Genomic DNA, 18,166 nt, shown 5'->3' on the forward strand with positions numbered 1-18,166 from the left:
GTGATGAGACAATTGTTTAATAAATGAAAAGGTTTGGAAGACTTAAAAGTTACAAGGCTGTGTAATATGCATAAAAGGTGAGAGTATCTGGAAGCAGAAACACCAGAGGCAGCATAAGAAAGGCAGGGGACACACTAGATGAAATCCACAGTGAGGCTAAGCAAGCGAGAGAGGCAGAAGCACAGCGGTGAGCAACATCTAAGGTAATGGGCTGTACAACTTGTTTATACTTCACGGTATATTTTCCTCTACATAAAATTGACTCAATACTAACTAGTATATGTGTTCACATTACTTACAGTCTTGAAGGAACTAGCTCTCATAGCCTGAGACGGTATTATATTAACTCCACAACAAGAAGATAATATTCTCTAGGGACTTCTTCTAGGTCAATTCAGACTATGAAGAAAACTGAGAAACTTCTAACCGTCTTTTGTCATCTGAGATCAACTTCTGCTCCATAACTTCCACACAGCGTTTTTCACTTCAGCATTCCTCAGTGTATAAATCAGAGGGTTGAACAAAGGTGTTCCAATTGAATAAAACACAGCTATCAACTTGTCCATGGGGAGCGTTGTTGCAGGGCGTGTGTATATAAATATGCAAGGACCAAAGAACAAGATGACCACGGTGATGTGGGAAACGCAGGTGGAGAGGGCTTTTCTCCTCCCTTCAGCACTGTGGTTTCTCAGAGAATGCAAGATGATAACATAGGAGAACATCAGCATGACAAAACTCACCGTACAGATGGCCCCGCTGTTGGACACCAAGAGCAGATTGACCACATAGGTGTCTGTACAGGCAAGTTTCAACAAAGGCTGCAAGTCACAGAAATAGTGATCAATCACATTGGGACCACAAAAAGGTAAATTCAAGGCCAGAAAAATCTGAGCTGAAGAATGCACACAGGACCCCACCCAGGCCACAGCCACCAATGCACCACAAACTCGATGATTCATGATGGTCATGTAGTGCAGGGGCTTACAGATGGCCACATAGCGGTCAACGGCCATAATAATTAGGATAAAGATCTCCAGACAGCCAAAGAAATGGAATGTAAAGACTTGGATCATGCATTCACTGAAAGAGATAGTGGTCTTCTTCAAAAGGGCATCCACAATCATTCTAGGAGCTGTGGAAGTAGAGAAGCAGGTATCAGATAAGGATAAGTGGAAAAGGAAGAAATACATTGGACTCCTAAGTACCTGGCTGGTCTTGATGGTGGCAATAATCAGCAAGTTACCCAACAAGGTCCCCAAATAGAAAATCAAGAAAATGATGAACACTATTTTCTTCCTAACTGGATCCTGGGTCAACCCAAGCAGAATGAACTCAGTCACATTATTATTCAGCCGCATGATTTCATGAATGAAGAGAAAGGATGAGTGTAAAATGGTTCATCTGCAAAAAATGAGGGATTAATTTATGATGTGTTAGGCAATGTTATGGAACATTTTAAGGAAAAATAAATATTCCTCTTGGAGGACATCCTATCTGTGATTTTTTTAATAATTCATGCTAATACTTTGTTCCTTAATTTTTAACAAACACTTTCAGAACTGTTATAAGGAGTTTCAAATAAGCTTATGATGTGATTTTTTCCTACAGGACTTTTGAAAGAAAAGTCTTTGTTAGCTTTGATATGATTTTGATTAACTTTGCCAATTTATTTAATGTATAATTGAGAGGGAGAGCTGTGTTTTGTTATTTCCTTCTTTTTTGTGTTATTAAAAAACCTCAGGGCCCATGTTTTGCATGGTGTGTCACTTGGCATTTAGGAAATATTTGAGTGCCCTTGGAGGTTTGTGATAGAAATATTGAATCATACACCACTCTTAAACCCATAAACAATGTCTTATTTATACATATATTTATGTATGATGCATTTATTACACATATATAATCCAAAATGTATATTATATATATATACATATATGTATAAATTTAATATGTTCCAACTCTTCCCGAACACTTACTCTCAGACATTATAGCTTGAAAAAAGGAACTGGAAACACTTACAGCTTTTAGTAATCTGCTATACCTTCAAGAATGTTTCTGACGTTTTGTAATCAACAAATATCAATGAACAAAAATGAATATTCTTTCATATTTGACAATATATCACATTTCCCCATTTCTATATTTCTTTTTACAATTTCTGAAAATTTCCCTTTAGCACAGAGTCCCTGAAGTTACATTTCTAAAGAAAGGAGGGTGGGTTATTACTCTATAGTATCTGTTTTCTGCTTAAGCATCTCAGATCTGGGGTGATTGTTTGCAGGTTGTTTTACTAAGTGGTTAGTGTAGGGCGCAATCATAGTTGTATTCCAAATAGTGTTTGTATTTTTCAAGTATCTGCAAGACATGATTCCCAGAACAGAGCAAAGAAGGCAAAGAGGGTGGGAGATGTAGTTTTAAAAAAAAAGAGGTATAGTGTATAGAGTCAGTTACTGACTTCTTCATTTAATTTACTTTTTTTATGGCAAAGACATTGATTATTTAACTTGGGAATGTCACTTCTTTCAATGATTTTTTTTTCACATTTGAAAAAAATTATTCTCATGGGTTTCACTTCCAGAAACAAAACTTTTCTCTAGATCTTTCAAGTGAAGCTGATGCTGGAAGTGACAAAAATATAAACTGAAATATCATATATTTAAATATAATCTGGAAGACATTTATTCTATTCTGCTCCTCCTCAGTCCCATTCAATCTTCAAAACATTGTCTTGAAAGTTGTAAGTAGGAAAAGCACAGACTATGATAGACTAAATAGACATAAAATTTGCCTTACACATTTTTTCTTCTCCCTTGGTCAATTTTCTTCTCCTCAACAGAGCAGAAATATCACTTATTCCTGCAAATCCAAAACAATTCTAGGGAAACTCTTTCATGACATTGTTCAGTTTGGTTTTACAAAGCTTAAAAAAAAGATCTCTTTGCACTGTGAGATTTTGAGTAAAATCTTAAAATATAAGGGAACTGAGTCTTGGTATCTTAATTATTACAATAAGTTCACTGTTTCCTTTCTTCATTTAAAAGAGTGATGTATTGTAAAACATTGGCCCTTGAAAATATGGTAGGCATTGAGAGCAAGATGATGTGAAAGTCTCTGTCACTTCAATGTTCCATGATATTGACCACCGTTTTGGGTGTACAGTTTTGAATCCTATTCGCCTATTTTCTAGGACAAGCTTATTTATTCCTTTCCATTTGGACAAATATATTTAAGATAAATTGAGAATAATAAATATATGTGATTACTTAACTTGTTAATAATTTTGTGCTAATCAAATATTTAATCAATAATTTCAGATGACTTTAAAATTCTCCACCCATATCTGCAGCTGTAAAGCCAATTTCTATCCATTCGTGTTACAAACAATGCAGACTAGTTTAGCTACATATTTAGAAATTTCTTTGGAAAACCTGTTGTGTGCCCTCAAGTATATTTCAGTGATTTTCTTTGTATCTTGAACAAAGGGATGCATTTTGTAATCTATAATACTCCACCATCTAGAAAAGGGAGACTATACTTCCCAAGTCAACAAATATTTGTTGTAGTCTATGTATAGTCAGGATATGTTAATGAGGCAATTTGAGCATATAAAGATTAGTAAATGCATCAAGTGAAATGTCTATAATGGAATTAAAGTGGAAGCCAAAGATTAAAAATAAATAAGTGCAGCATATCCAAGCTCATCTTGCCTTCTCCTTTCTTTCTGGAACACCTTTCCATTTCTAGCTACTTCAATCTTCTGGTAATTTAAGGACAAAACTGCTGAGAAACATCCTCTAGCTGGCCTTCAATGATTGCCTGTGAGAAGGGAAAGTCACTCTTCTGCTCTCTGAAGTCTTTCTTTATAGCCCTTGCTATATTATTACATATTATTGCTTACAATGCAAGAATGTGTGTATTTATTTTAGCTTCTTTCCTGGATGGAAGTCTTATTACAAAATATAGTAGCATCATTAATTTACTGGGATCGTCTATCTATCATGTATAGTATCCCATTCTATAAAACCAAAAAAGAAAAAGAAAACAACCCTGAGATAAATTTTAAATAACTTAGTGAATCAGCTCCATGGCCTACTATATAAGATGTTATATTCTGAATAGCACTGCATAGCCGTATAAGACATTGGACTCTGATAGAATGATCTTAAAGCATTTTTTAAAAAATGAATCCTTGGCCCTTAGGGCATGCAAAAATAATCTTACATTCTTTGTATCATCCTATATTAATTCTTATTTTATGTAAGTTTAGGAGGATGAACATATGTCCGTTTTTTTTCTCCAGAGGAGAGTTAACAACTTTCATCAGGTTCTCTATGAATCTAATGCTAAAATGGTTACAAGAATATGGAGATAAAACTACACTAATCATACAGAAGACCTTCTAAAAACTACTGTGTTTACCTCAATTCTTTTGATAAGATAAGCCAACTTTAGAATGACTAAATTTGTCAAACTATAATAAACAGATAATCTCTTGATATTGATGGAGCAGAGAAGAGCCAAAAGACAGGCAGGCAAAGATGGAGAATAGATGAGGATGGAATGCAAGGATTGATAGATCTTCATATGCTTAAATAATCTGTTTTATTGCAGAGGTCACAGTGAGAAGCATTGCTTTCCACAAGGACTGTCTCATAAACTATCCATCCCTCCCTAATTCAGTTACAATTCTCCCTTTCTTTTGGAGAAATTCTATGCTACTTTATGTATATGCAGAATTTCACATTCTTTGTGAGAAGGATAACAGCTTGTCCCAAGATTTTTAACCCTCAAAAGCTCAATTAAAAGAGTGTATAATCCACTTTCCTTGAGTTCCTCATCCTGTGTAAATGAATCTCATATTTCCTGCTTCCCTGGTTCACAGATGCCCTAGAAAACAGCCTGCCTGCAATGAAAATGTCACCATAAAACTTAACACCCATTACCATATCTGGCTGCCCTATATATCTGGTAGTTAATATTTATTTATTTTCTTTCCAAATAGAGCAGGAACCTGGTGAAGGGAGGAGGATTGATATGATCACTTGTGTGAGAATTTGGGGCAGGAGAATTAATGATAAAAAAGGGAAGACTTTTACCCCCAAATTTTCAGGAACTCTCCTCCCCCATATATAGCGTGTGATCTCTCAACTTCATTACTTAGTTTCAAGCCTCCTCACTGCCATGTTTTGAGAAGTATTCAACTTTCCAAATTAAATTTCTGAAGTGTGCCAAATGCAAATTATATTCTTATTATATCCTTTTGGAAGAATACAAGAAGTAATATTTCTACACTGTAGTGTAGAATATTCTGTTCAAAGCCATTACGTGGAGATGGAAAAGCTAGCATTCTCCAGAAGCTATGTGAAGATCACTACCTCCATTAACTTTTTCTATAATTTCTAACCAGACATAATCTCTTCTAACTTTCTAGTACCTCGATCTTAGTGAGTACATATCTTGCCAACTACTTCACAGGAAATTATTTGTGAACTTTTCTACACTCTGCTCTCTCAAGAAACTGTAATAAATATGAAAATATGGACTGGATCCTTTTATCTAGTACTCATAAAATATTTGTTAAGTACTAGATCATTTTTCCTCAATGCTTATATTTTATTCTATTTCTTGTGTTAACAGTGAGCCTCTGAATACTTTTAGGTAGTTCATTTTTTTTCCACTCCTTTGTCAGAGAACATGGGAGCTTTGAATCACAATAAATATGGAAACAGAAAACCAAGTAGGATTATTTTGTAAAGATGCTTTTGTGAGTACAGAAATGGAAATAATCTGTCACTTACCTGTTGGAAGACTCTGAATTAGTGTCAAGTCTTCCTCTTTCAAGGCTTTTGATAGCAGTCATCTCAGAACACCGAAAAAAATATTTTCTCCAAATTCCAGGGGGAATACTTGACACAATGATGTAAGATTTAGCATCCTAGAGGATATTATTCTCCAAAGTTTCCCTTCCTTTGCTAATTAGAACTTCCTAGATGTTGCAACAAATTCAAAATTTGGTTCTTCTATTTAGCTTATTGCATAGAAAGTTAATCTTCCTCATATTCAGTAACCAGATACAAACAAAGATACCTGGAAGAAAGATGAAAAATACAAATAGATGAAGAGGATGATGCTCCTCCACTAAAGAACTATAGATTTATCATGAGTTGTTTTTGGATTAATATGTATGCCTAGTCTTTTTGCAAACTGAATTGATCACTCATATTTTTTCAAATTTATTTCCATTTTTTATGATAACATTAGTAATAAGATACATATTAAGGAATGCAATTTATTGACATATTTTTTCACACCAAATATTTATTTAATACCATTTGTACACTCTGCTTTGAGTCTGTCTCTTTACAATGTTATATCTTTTAATTCAGATAACTATTCCATGAGATAGGAGTTAACAATGATATTTCATATGAAAGACAACTGACTCAATGAAGTTAAAATAGCTTTTACAGATTACATACGTAGCAATTCCAATACTGGCATTGGTAGTAATAACTATTTTATTTTATTGTGTGTTTTGACGTTTTTCTAAACATTTTCCTTCTACTAGCCTAAATTGAAATCAAGGAGTCCTACAAAGTGATGATGCTGCAAGACATTTCTAACGATATCTCACGTTGAGGTCCTAAGGATGAATAGTGAGACCATGAGGACAGATTGAAATTCAGGTAGGAATAGGATACACGAGGGAAAACGATCAATAAAAAGTTCGATTTTTTAGAGTGTGACTTTCAAATCAGGACTGTAAGTCTAGATTTGGGGATGTTTACTTGTAAATAACAGCTTAAATCATGAGACTGGGGGAAGTAACCCAAGAAAACAGGGAGATTAAAGAAGTGAGCCAATTACAAATTGCAGTGTTACAGCAACACTAAAAAAATTGCAGAATGGTCTGCAAAACCATGTTCAAAAATCATGAGAATCTAATGACTAACTTCTCCCAATGGAAAAGACTTTCTTAAAGGTGTGAGAAAGTGTCCTGCATAACAAGGCCACACAAGCACTGTGTCCAAAACTCAGACGTATGCAAATCATGATTGAAATGATCAATGCCTAGAGAAATTTAGGAAGACTTTGCATAAGGGCTAGAAACCAAGAGTTTCATTTGTATTCTTCAAACTCTTAGCCAGTTCTGTAAGCTGTAAGAACACACTAAGGACAGAGACCATGATCCTATTGTTCTCCACCATATCTTTATCATGGTAAGTATTTAGCAAACAGCAGTTTATGGCATGCAATTAATAGTAAATTGTTTACTAAGTGAATGAATGAATAAAAGAAATTAAACAAAGTTGAAAAAAAAATTGAGTAATACTTTATCATCTTTTTCAAAATTACCTATGTAGTGGTAAATTAGATACATAGAAGAAAATTTTTTGAACTATATTAAGACGACTAATTTAGAAGGACAGAGACAGAAGTGAAGTCAGGTCTTGGGACTACTCTTCTATCTAGGGTCTAATAATTTTCTGTGTAGAATGTCTGCCTATTTTTGTAAGTGAAATATCAACATCTCCTACTCTTATTGCATTCCTATTTATTTATCTCTTCATTTTGTCAATATTCACTTTACATGTTTTGATGCACTGATGCTGGATGCATATATATTAATATTTATTATAATTTCCAATATAAATGTCCTTTTTTCATATGTAATGACCATCCTTGTCTCTTTTGCCTATTTTTTGTCTGATACTGGTGTAGTCATCCTGCCCTCTATTGGTTACCGTTTGCATGGAATGTCTTTTTTCATACTTTCGCATTCAGCCTATATGTACCCTTAAATTTAAAATGGGTGTCCTGTAGACTGCATATAGTTATATTTTTTAAAATAATGTTTTACAGCATGGAGTTTCCTCAAAAATTAAAAATAGAACAGCTTTATCATCCAGCAATTCCACTTCTGGGTATTTATCCATAAAACACCACCAAAACACTAATTTGAAAAGATATATGCACATTCATGTTCATTGAAGCATTACTTATGATAACCAAGACATAGAAACAACCTAACCAATCGAATGGATAAAGAAAATGTGTAAATATATGTCTATACACACACACACATAAACACACACAGTGGAAAACTATTCAGCAATAAAGAGTGAAATCTTGTCCTTTGCAACATGGCTGGACCTTAGGCGCATTATACTAAGTGAAGTAAGTCAGACAGGAAAAGACAAGTACCATATGATCTCACTTACGTGGAATCAAAAACAAGCAAACAAAAAAGTTTCATGGATACAGAAAATAGACTGGTGGTTGCTGAAGGTGGGAGACTGGGAGGTGGGCAAAATGGGTGAAGGGGGTCAGGAAAAAAAATATTTTGTTATTGGTGACAAACTATTTTAAAAAATCATATCCTCTTCTGTGTTTATTGAAATGAAAATGTCCAAGAAGGTGATACATTAAAAAGAGAAATAAAATAATGAAAAGAATAAGAGAAAAATACTTTTTAGATATGTAGACATATAGTATTAAAGACTATCCTGTGGAATATAGCTAAAGTCTTTTAATGAAAATTCTTCATGATCGGTAACATCTTTTAAATTAATGCTTGCAACTTTATAATAATATCTCAGTTAAAAATTGTTTTCACACAGAAAATATGATCTTGTATATTCATTAATGATATTTGTATAGCATATAAGAGCAAACTGTAGAAAACTTGAGGATATCAATAAGTGGGTTAGTAATAGATATATTTATATTATATAATGAATTAGCATCAAAATTAAAATAAAATATTGTTAACCCTGCTAGTAAAAAGTTAAACTTTTTCTTGTTAATAGAATTTTTTAAAATAAACTTTGTTGGGGCCGGCCTGGTGGCTCAGCGGTTAAGTTTGCACATTCTGCTTCTACAGCCCGGGGTTCACTGGTTTGGATCCCGGGTGCGGACATGGCACTGCTTGACAAGCCATGTTGTGGCAGGCATCCCACATACGAAATAGAGGAAGATGGGCACAGATGTTAGTTCAGGGCCAGTCTTCCTCAGCAAAAAGAGGAGACCTGCTGAAATATGAATTCAGTTATAGGTCTAAAGAAAAAGAAGGTGGTGGGTGTTGGTCCTGAGAGGAACCAGCGTTGCCTTTTGTGGCACCTGCCTCAGGAGAGGCCGTTGCAGTTTCCTTAGGCTATGCAGGGTTAATCCTTCAGATAACTGGGGAGATGCTGTTTGCACAGCGGGTGGAGAGGTTCTTACACTAACAAAGAAGATCCATCTCTTTGCTTCATCTTCTCAGTTTCCTCATCCATCCAGCGATTTAAGCCAGAACATGGATTCTTTTCATAGAATATTAAGTTCTTTTGTTGATAATTCCTAAATATTTCTTTATTCTTTCTCTATTTCTCCATGGTAGTTTGTGTACCTAAATGCAGAAGTTTTTCTGAAAATGATTTATAATGAGAAGGAGTTGAGAGAAGCTGACTATGGTAGGGGGAAAAAGATATGGTCTCAGCTAGAGTTTGGCTTCAGGCTGGAGCCACAGGAGCTCGGGGATATACATCATACTACAGAACTGATCCCACCTTGAGGCAAGGAGACCGGCCTGTTTTACCCCGTGCCAGTCAGTCATTGATCACTGGTAGACACTGGGATGGTGGGCGTAGTACTTGAGGTGAGACAGCTTAATTTTCTCAGGTATGATTCTCAAGAGAAGGGTGGGGCTGTGAGCTCTTAGCTGCCTAAACACACAGCAGCTGGGGCCTGGATGCACTGGAGCACTGAAAGGAATTTGCGCTGACTGCAGCAGTGTCCACAACATAACTGCATCCTCACTAGCACCACTCGAGTTCAGACCTCTATCCTTTCACACCAAAATCATTACAGTAACCTCCTAAATGCTCTTCTGCTGTCAGTCTTGTCCCCTTCAATGCATTTCCCATACTGTAGCTAAAGTTATCATTCTAAAACTCAAATATAACTGCATCACTTACTAGTTTGAGAGACCTTTCAATGTTTTCCCCATGGTACTTAGCTTTAAGCTTTGAAACACTTATGATACCCTTCTTGATCATTCCTATTCCTATCTCTCCAGTTTCATATCTTGCTATTCAGCCTTTTAGCAACTCAGTATTCAGAACTTTGCCTGGCACACAGTGGAGATTCAATAAATAATCATTGAATGAAAGGATGAATTAATAGCCACAGACATACTGAATTGATTTGGTTTCCTGCATACTCTTTTTCAGCTCCTGGGCTTTGCTATGTATTGCCTCTCCGAGGAATGTTCTCATCCCAGTTAATGCCTCTTAGCTGTGCTGGTTCATTTACATCCTTTGGGTCTATATTTTTTATGTATTTTCATCTATGGAGCTTTTCCTGATGCCCCAGGTTTGTTGTGTGTCCCTCAAACATGCTTTCATAACATACTGTGCTTCCACTATCATATTATTTATAATGTTGTGTTGTAATTGTCTGCTCTTTTCTGGCAATCTCTCTGTGGGTCTTAAGCTCTGAAAAAGCCTGACCTGGTGACTCTTCATGCATCACTGAAGCAATGTACCTGATATATTCCTTGGGCTCAAAAATATTTATTGATTAATGAATGAAGGATAGAATGAATGGATGGAATAAATTTATCCTGAAATACTTTATGCATAGATGTGTCTATATTTTTAAAAAACAAACTTTTCATAATGAAATGTTACCAAAAAGTAAACTGATCAACAGAGAAATACAGCATAAACAGCCCACATTCACAAGATGATGAAATCTTCCTGAGAGGAGGGAGGATATCAAAGTAAACTACTTGTTCATTAGATGACAATCTCAATTTCAATTTCTTTCACATTCCTCAGTGTAAGCAAGAATAAAAACCAGTTGTGATTTCCCAAATAATAATTCTCAGAGTCTGAAACAGATAAAAGTGGAAAGAAATACTCCCTAGTCTCCAGTACTATTCATTTTCTCTATATTTTAATGACTTTATTCATCTTTCCTTATACCTTTATTCTTTCACTCGATATCAGGAGTGCACCAGACATTGTGCTGCCTTGTAGATACTATTGTTATTCAGCAGGCAAGCACTTTACAGAGAATGACTGTTTACTCAATAAATAGACATTGCTATCTGAAATTTTAATATTCTTTTATTTGAGTCATCACTCTTTCCAGTGGGTTGGCAGCTTAATAATGGTGATATGAACAAAACAAAATGACTCTGAAGCATACAAGGAAATTTGGAACCATGGAGTAATCTTTGTTAATTACCCCTCAGAAGCTAAATGGCCCATTGCTTTTATAGCCCTACAGTAGTTACACAAAATAATAGTACAAGAAACATATTACTATCAGCTATGATGTATAAAAATGAGCAGAATTATTAATAAAAAATTATTATACTTTAGTTATAGACAATGAACTAATATATACAGTATGCTTACCATAGTCTGTGGCACAATAAGTAATGACTAGTTTAATTATCTTACTTTTCTATCAACATTACCTGGCCATGTATCAACATTTAAGAGCAAGGTCTAAGACATCAGTTAGGTTCTGGCTACTGGCTCTTCAATATAGCTGTTTTGATGCCTTCTCCTATCAGTCAGTTTTCTCCCTTACAAAGTGGGGATAGTAACAGTGCCTACCTTTATTAGTTGTTACAGTGGTTGTGGTTTAATACCAATATATTTTATTATTTCAAAAATGATCTTTTGACTGATGACTCAGTTGAACAAATGTCAGGCTCCAGGCAAATTTATATCTCACCTGAAATAGCTTCTCTGCTACACAATTTTTTAATGGCATTTTTCATCTGATCATTTCTCAAGGTATAGATCAAGGGATTTAACATGGGGGTTATCATAGTATAGAATACAGCAACTGCCTTATCAATTGGTAACGTAGCTGCAGGTCTCATGTACACAAAAATGCATGGCACAAAGAATAAGATGACCACTGTGATGTGGGAGACACAGGTGGACAGTGCTTTGCGCCTTGCCTCTGAGCTGTAGGTCTTTAGGGAGCGCAGGATAACCACATAGGAGACCAACAAGAAGAGGAAGTTTAACACACAGATTAATCCACTGTTGGCAGCAACAAAGAGCCCTAGAGTGTGGGTATCAGTGCAGGCAAGATTGAGCAAAGGATTCAGATCACACATAAAGTGATCTATGACATTAGGACCACAGAATGGTAATTGGAAGATGAAGAGCATCTGTATGTTCGAGTGAACAAATGCTGCAACCCACACCACTCTCATTAGCAGGCCACACATCCGCCAGTTCATGATGGATGTATAGCGCAAGGGCTTGCAGATGGCCACATAGCGGTCATAGGCCATCACAGTGAGCAGGATGATCTCAGCAGCTCCAAAGAAATGTTCCCCAAAGATTTGGGTCATACACCCATTGAATAGGATGGTCTTCTTTTCACAGAGTGAATCTACAATCAATTTGGGGGTACTGACAGAGGAATAGCAGGCATCAATAAAAGAGAGATAGGCCAGAAAAAGGTACATGGGAGACCCTAATAATGGGCTGGCAGTGATGGTGACCACTATGAGCACATTTCCTGCCATAGAAATGATGTAGATGACAAAAAACACAGCAAATATGATTTTCTGCATCTTTGGATTCTCTGTGAGCCCCAGTAGAACAAATTCTGTCACATTGTTCATGTTCTCCATGTATTTCATTTCATTGTGTTAATTGCATTACCTGAAAAAAATAACTTTTTATTTTTATTAATGTAATCTAAATTAATTGAACTTATCCATTCTAAAAAATATTAAATGTGTGAATCCCATTGAGTTGTAAATTCTTCTGATTTTTTTGAGATAGAAAGAAAAGTTTCTGAATGTGGGAAGTTTACTCAAATTGACTCCTGGTTTAAGATTCTGTTAAGAGTATAGACTTGAGGATCTTTTTTAAACACATAGGAGACCATTTGTGCACACTTAGTCATCTGAGATGACTAAGAACAAAATGTGAAGTGGTATATCACATACAGAGTGGCAGCTAAGCAAGAAAAGAGAGGTAGAAGATGCATGTAAAGGATATGAATGGAAAGTTAAGGGATTTGCCCTTTATCCTTAGAAAAAGGGGAACCACGGAAGATAATCGAGAATGTGAGTGTAAGAACGAAGAAGAATTTGAGGAAGGAGGAATCATGGCCATTGCTCTAGTAAAAGATCTTTTTGTGTTTTGGATGAAGTGGACTGAGTTTCAGTAAGAAGGTAGAAGCCAGGCACAGGAATCCCAGGTAGGAGATGATTTATAATAGTTGACATAAGCAGTAAAAGGTCATTGATGATGGGAATGTAGAGAAAGTATACAGGAGCTTTTATAAAAGAATTCATATGCTTTTTGACTAAGTCTAATAAATTTATGATAACTAAAAAATATACTTTTTAACAATTAATTGCTATCTACATGACATAGTAGCAGTGCTTTGCACACATGAGCCCATTTAATACTGATAACAGCCAGTGTGTTTGGTATGCATTTCATCCATTTGGCAGATGAGGAAGTAACCTCAGAGACTTATGTCGACATTATAATAATTATAAAACTGAACACAGTGTTTTTAAAGACATCTGCTGATTTAGTCCCTACCACAAACCTACAAGATGATTACCATTATAATTTTTATGCTTAACTTGCACATTAGGAAATAGAAGCATAAAGAAATTAAGGACCTCACCAAAGATTAAACAGCTAATAAAGGGTAAGGCCAAGATCAGGTTAACTATTTTCCCCTTCGTATTCTAAATCCGTTCCCTATATTGTTATAACTAATAACATTGAACTAGTAATCTCTTTTTTATATCATTCTAGTAATTATAAGTACTTTAATATTACTTCAGAGGCAAGTGTATATGAAACATTTTTAGCAGACACACACATGCAAAGACACACAGACAGATGCACACACAGTGACATGTTTGATCTTGCAAATATCAAGTACAATGTGGTGCTGCATTTGTTGAAAACATTTTTATCTTGACTTCTCCCTCAGATACAGTTCACCCTTTTCCAATCCCCCTGCAGACATGGGCGCTCAGACTCCTGCAAAATATTGAAAATGACTACCACAGTGGTTAAGTGTTTTGGTTTAAGAATCAGAAAGAACAGACCAGAATCCTAATTCTTCCACTTACAGCTTCTTTTATCTGGGGTACATTTTTTTGGCACCTTACCTTCATGTTTCCTAACCTATAAAGCAAGAATAACAATATCCACTTCTTGGATTTTTATGAGAATAAATAAGGAAACATACATGAACATATTCTCTTCACACAGCTGTAGACACACATAAGCCTTTCATCTATTTTTATGACTCTGTATGCACAGATAAGAAGAATTGACATTTTGAGCCATAATACAGAGAAATATTTAACCATAAGTAAGCTCGGCAAGAATCATCTCTAATTTTACTGTTAGAGAAGCCACAGAGACTCATATTGTCTATAGCAACTGATCCCAGGAAGGAGGCTCCATGTTCGTGCTTGGAGTAAACAGTTGATATTTTATGACATTCAAATTTGTTATTTATGTAACACCTTTGAGAATTGTATTTAAATTTCATTTCATTGTCCTACTTAGTGTTGATTGCTAAAGGAGATGTCTTATGGCAAAAGCATGGTGGCTGGTGTCAGAGAGCTGGTCCTACTATCTGCTTAATCTTTATGACCCTCAAATTTTGTACCTGTCCAATTAGTTTACCGATATTTACCAACTATCTTTTGAAGAGTGTGTCGAGGATGAAATGCTCTGTTACTATATTTAAAAAGTGTTGAAACATATGATTACTATATATGGAAAGTAACAATCTTTGATAAGTATCATCACTGTTTAAAAACTTACCTTATAGCGTTAGATGATCTTAATAATATTTAGGGGTGTTCAAAACATTCCCATATTCAAAGTGACTTCCTCTTGTAATAAGTCCTCTTTCAATATGAAACAGAGGACATACTAAGAACGAGACTTTTCAGAAAATACAATATCAAATAAACAGTTGTTATAAAAGTTTTTATAATTGCAAATTTTTCCATCTTGGTTAAACCCTCAAAGAATTTTCACATGAAATCTGGGACTGAATTTAGAATGGATTCATTTTAAAATTATGGGGAATTAGTCATCTATAGCTGGCTCTGGTCACGTAGGCAAGAGGCAGAAAGTGTGGAGGAAACATATTCAAACAGGTCAATCCACACATGATGAATCTTGCTGTGGAGATGTAAACAACAAGACACTTTCCCCTTACACTGCATGGATATTAAAAGAGGTTCCCATGAAGGTTCATTGACCTATTCTTGTATCTGCTATTTTCTCTCCTAGGAGTTAATTATCTCCTTTGATGGAAAGGTTTTGTCTTAGAAGCAGGTATTCTGGAGAGACATGTTTGAGAAACATCCACTCATGAATGGGGAATTTGATTCCCTGCCCTTGGGAACCAAACATGTGAAAGTCCTCTTTCTCTATCCAAATCTTGATTTCTAAGAAAGCTGAATGCCATGTGGAATAGCAAAGTGGCATAATTCCAGTGTGGGGATGTGTGATATAGTTTCCTTGTTGACTCTTGTAAGAGACAGGACTTTTGTCTTCTCATCAACATTAAACATTTTCTGGAAAACCACTCTTGATTGCTTGAGAATTAGAGCAGTGAAAGCATAAAATTAATGGCATCTAATTTAAAGTACTTGACTCTAAAAGCCATTTTTGACATTCCTCAGAGGGGTATGGAAGTAGACAGAGACTCTGAAAGATTCCTGATTAGTTATCTCTGGGACTTGTGATGGCCAGTATGGAATAACAGGCAGCATTAAAATGAGGAGAGATATCTAAACACAAGAAGAGTGTTCAGTTGTTCCACATCTTTGTTACTTTGTATAGTTACTTATTTTCTTTTTCGCCATTCTAAGATCTATGTAGTGATAAATTATTGTGGTTTTAATTTACTTGCCCTGATCACTAGTGATCTTGTTTTTTAAAATTTCCTTGTTAATATTGGCCTTTTATATATCTTCCTTTGTGAAATTCCGGTTCAGGTCCTTTGTACAATTTAAAAATAGTCTGGAGTTTCCTTTTTTTTTTTTAGGAAGATTAGCCCTGAGCTAACCTCTGTTGCCAATCCTCCTCTTTTTGCTGAGGAAGACTGGCCCTGAGCTAACATCCGTGCCCATCTTCCTCCACTTTATATGTGGGACACGTACCACAGCATGGTTTGGCAAGTGGTGCCATGTCCTCACCCGTGATCCCAACCGGCGAACCTGGGCCACCGAAGCGGAAGGTGCGAACTTAACCACTTCGCCACCGGGCTGGCCCCTGGAGTTTCTTATTACTAAGTTGTAAATGTTCTTAAAATATTATAGATATAAGTCTTTCATCATATCTATATAAATATCTATAATATATTTCATACATAATTTTTATATAATGTACATTTTATGTATACAAATATATAAATTTGCTATATACTTTAAAATTTTATATGTAAAATTTCTCGTAGTCCATGAAATATATTTTAACTTAAAAATTGTGACATCTGAGGAGTAGAAGTTTTAAAAATTCGAAAATGTACGATTTATTATTTTCATTGTTCATACTAAATATGTCATATCAAATGAATAGTGATCTATACCAAGGTCCAAAAAAGTTTCCTCTAGAATTTTTGTAGATTTAGCTTTAACATGTAGATTTTTAAGTCTCTTACTCATTTTGAGTTAATTTTTTTATATGATGTGATATAGTTAGTGGTTGAGGTTCACTTTTTTCTCACATGCATAGTCAATGGAGCCAGCATGATTTGTTGAAAAGTCTATTCTTTAGCCACTGAATTATCTTAACATCTTTGTATAAACTTCATATATTGAGATCTTTCTGGGTGTTCTATTATTTCTCAGCAATCTATATGTTTATCCTTATGTCAATGAGTAAAGCATTGATTACGGAAGCTTTATAGTAAATCTTAAATTTAGGTAGAATAAGTCCTCAAGCTGTGTTCTTTTTTTGAGAGTGATTTCCTTCTCCAGCTTCCTTTAAATCTGTATATTAATTTCAGAATATGATTGTCTATTTCTCCAAATATCCCATTGGGATTTTTGTTGGAATTGAATTGAAATTGTAAAATTGAAATGGTAAAATATTGTCATTTAATCCATCAACATGCATATCTCTCCATTTCTTTATATTTTTAATTTATCTCACCAATGCTTTTTGGCTTCATATATAGGCTGTTAACTGGTTTTTGAAATGTATCCTTCAAATTTCATTATTAGTATTTTAAATAGCATTATTTTCTATTTTCAATTTCCACTTGTTGCTCTTATAGGCATACATTTGACTTTTTTGTAGTGACAGTGTCTCCTGTAACCTTGCTAAATTCAATGATTAGTTCTATTAGATTTTTTGTAGAGCACTTAACATTTTCTACCAACACACTCATGCTATCTGCATACACATATATTTTTACAATTTTTCTTTTTCCTTTGTAGTCTGTATTTCTCTTATTTTTTTTTCTTAACTTATTGAAATGTCTACAAGCTAGGGTACAATGCAGAACATAAATGGTGAGTGGACAGCCCTGTCTCATTTCCAATCATTGAGAGAGATTATTTACTATTAAGCATGATGATACTTTTAGGTTTTATACAGATGTTCTTTATTGGGTTGAGAAAGTTCCTTTATTTTCACCATTTGCTGAAAGATTTTTCTAAAATATCATAGGTCTAAATTAAATCTTATAGATTTTTATGCATCTCTTGACATGATTGTGTGATTCTTCTCCTTTATTTTGTTAATTTATTGAATTACGTTGATTTTTGAATGGTAAACCAGCCTTTTTTTTTCCTGGAATAAACTGGAAATGGTCATGGTGAGTTATTTTTTAAAAATGAATGAGATTTCATTTACTTGTATCTTGTTTAATATCTTTATACCTATGTCCATAAGGGATATTTGTCATTTTCTTCCTTATAATGTGACTTAGCCTTTAGGCAATGCTGGCTTCAAATAATGAATGGGGTAGTGTCCTCTCCTCTCGTTTCTGAAAAAAGTTGTATAATTTATTTTTAAAGTATTTTGTGGAATTCAAAAGTAAATTAATTGGACCTGGAGTTATTTTGGGGAAGGATTTAACTACAAATTTAATTTCTTTAACTGATATAAAACTATTCTGGTTTTCTTTTCTCTTTCTGTCA

General features: G+C 34.8%; 2 protein-coding genes across 2 annotated transcripts; both read right to left on the reverse strand.

The window, feature by feature from the left end:
• Positions 1-446: 446 nt before the first annotated feature.
• Positions 447-1,358, reverse strand: LOC106829672 (olfactory receptor 4C16-like). Its single transcript, XM_014838906.1, has one exon. It carries the CDS (start codon positions 1,356-1,358, stop codon positions 447-449), a length of 912 nt encoding a protein of 303 aa, XP_014694392.1.
• A 10,361-nt stretch (positions 1,359-11,719) lies between these two features.
• On the reverse strand, positions 11,720-12,649 carry LOC139040596 (olfactory receptor 4C46-like). The gene has a single exon (XM_070487353.1). The coding sequence runs from the start codon at positions 12,647-12,649 to the stop codon at positions 11,720-11,722; it is 930 nt and encodes a 309-aa protein (XP_070343454.1).
• Positions 12,650-18,166: the final 5,517 nt, after the last annotated feature.

Source organism: Equus asinus, chromosome 17, assembly GCF_041296235.1.
Source record: "Equus asinus isolate D_3611 breed Donkey chromosome 17, EquAss-T2T_v2, whole genome shotgun sequence".
NCBI classification, from domain to species: Eukaryota; Metazoa; Chordata; class Mammalia; order Perissodactyla; family Equidae; genus Equus; species Equus asinus.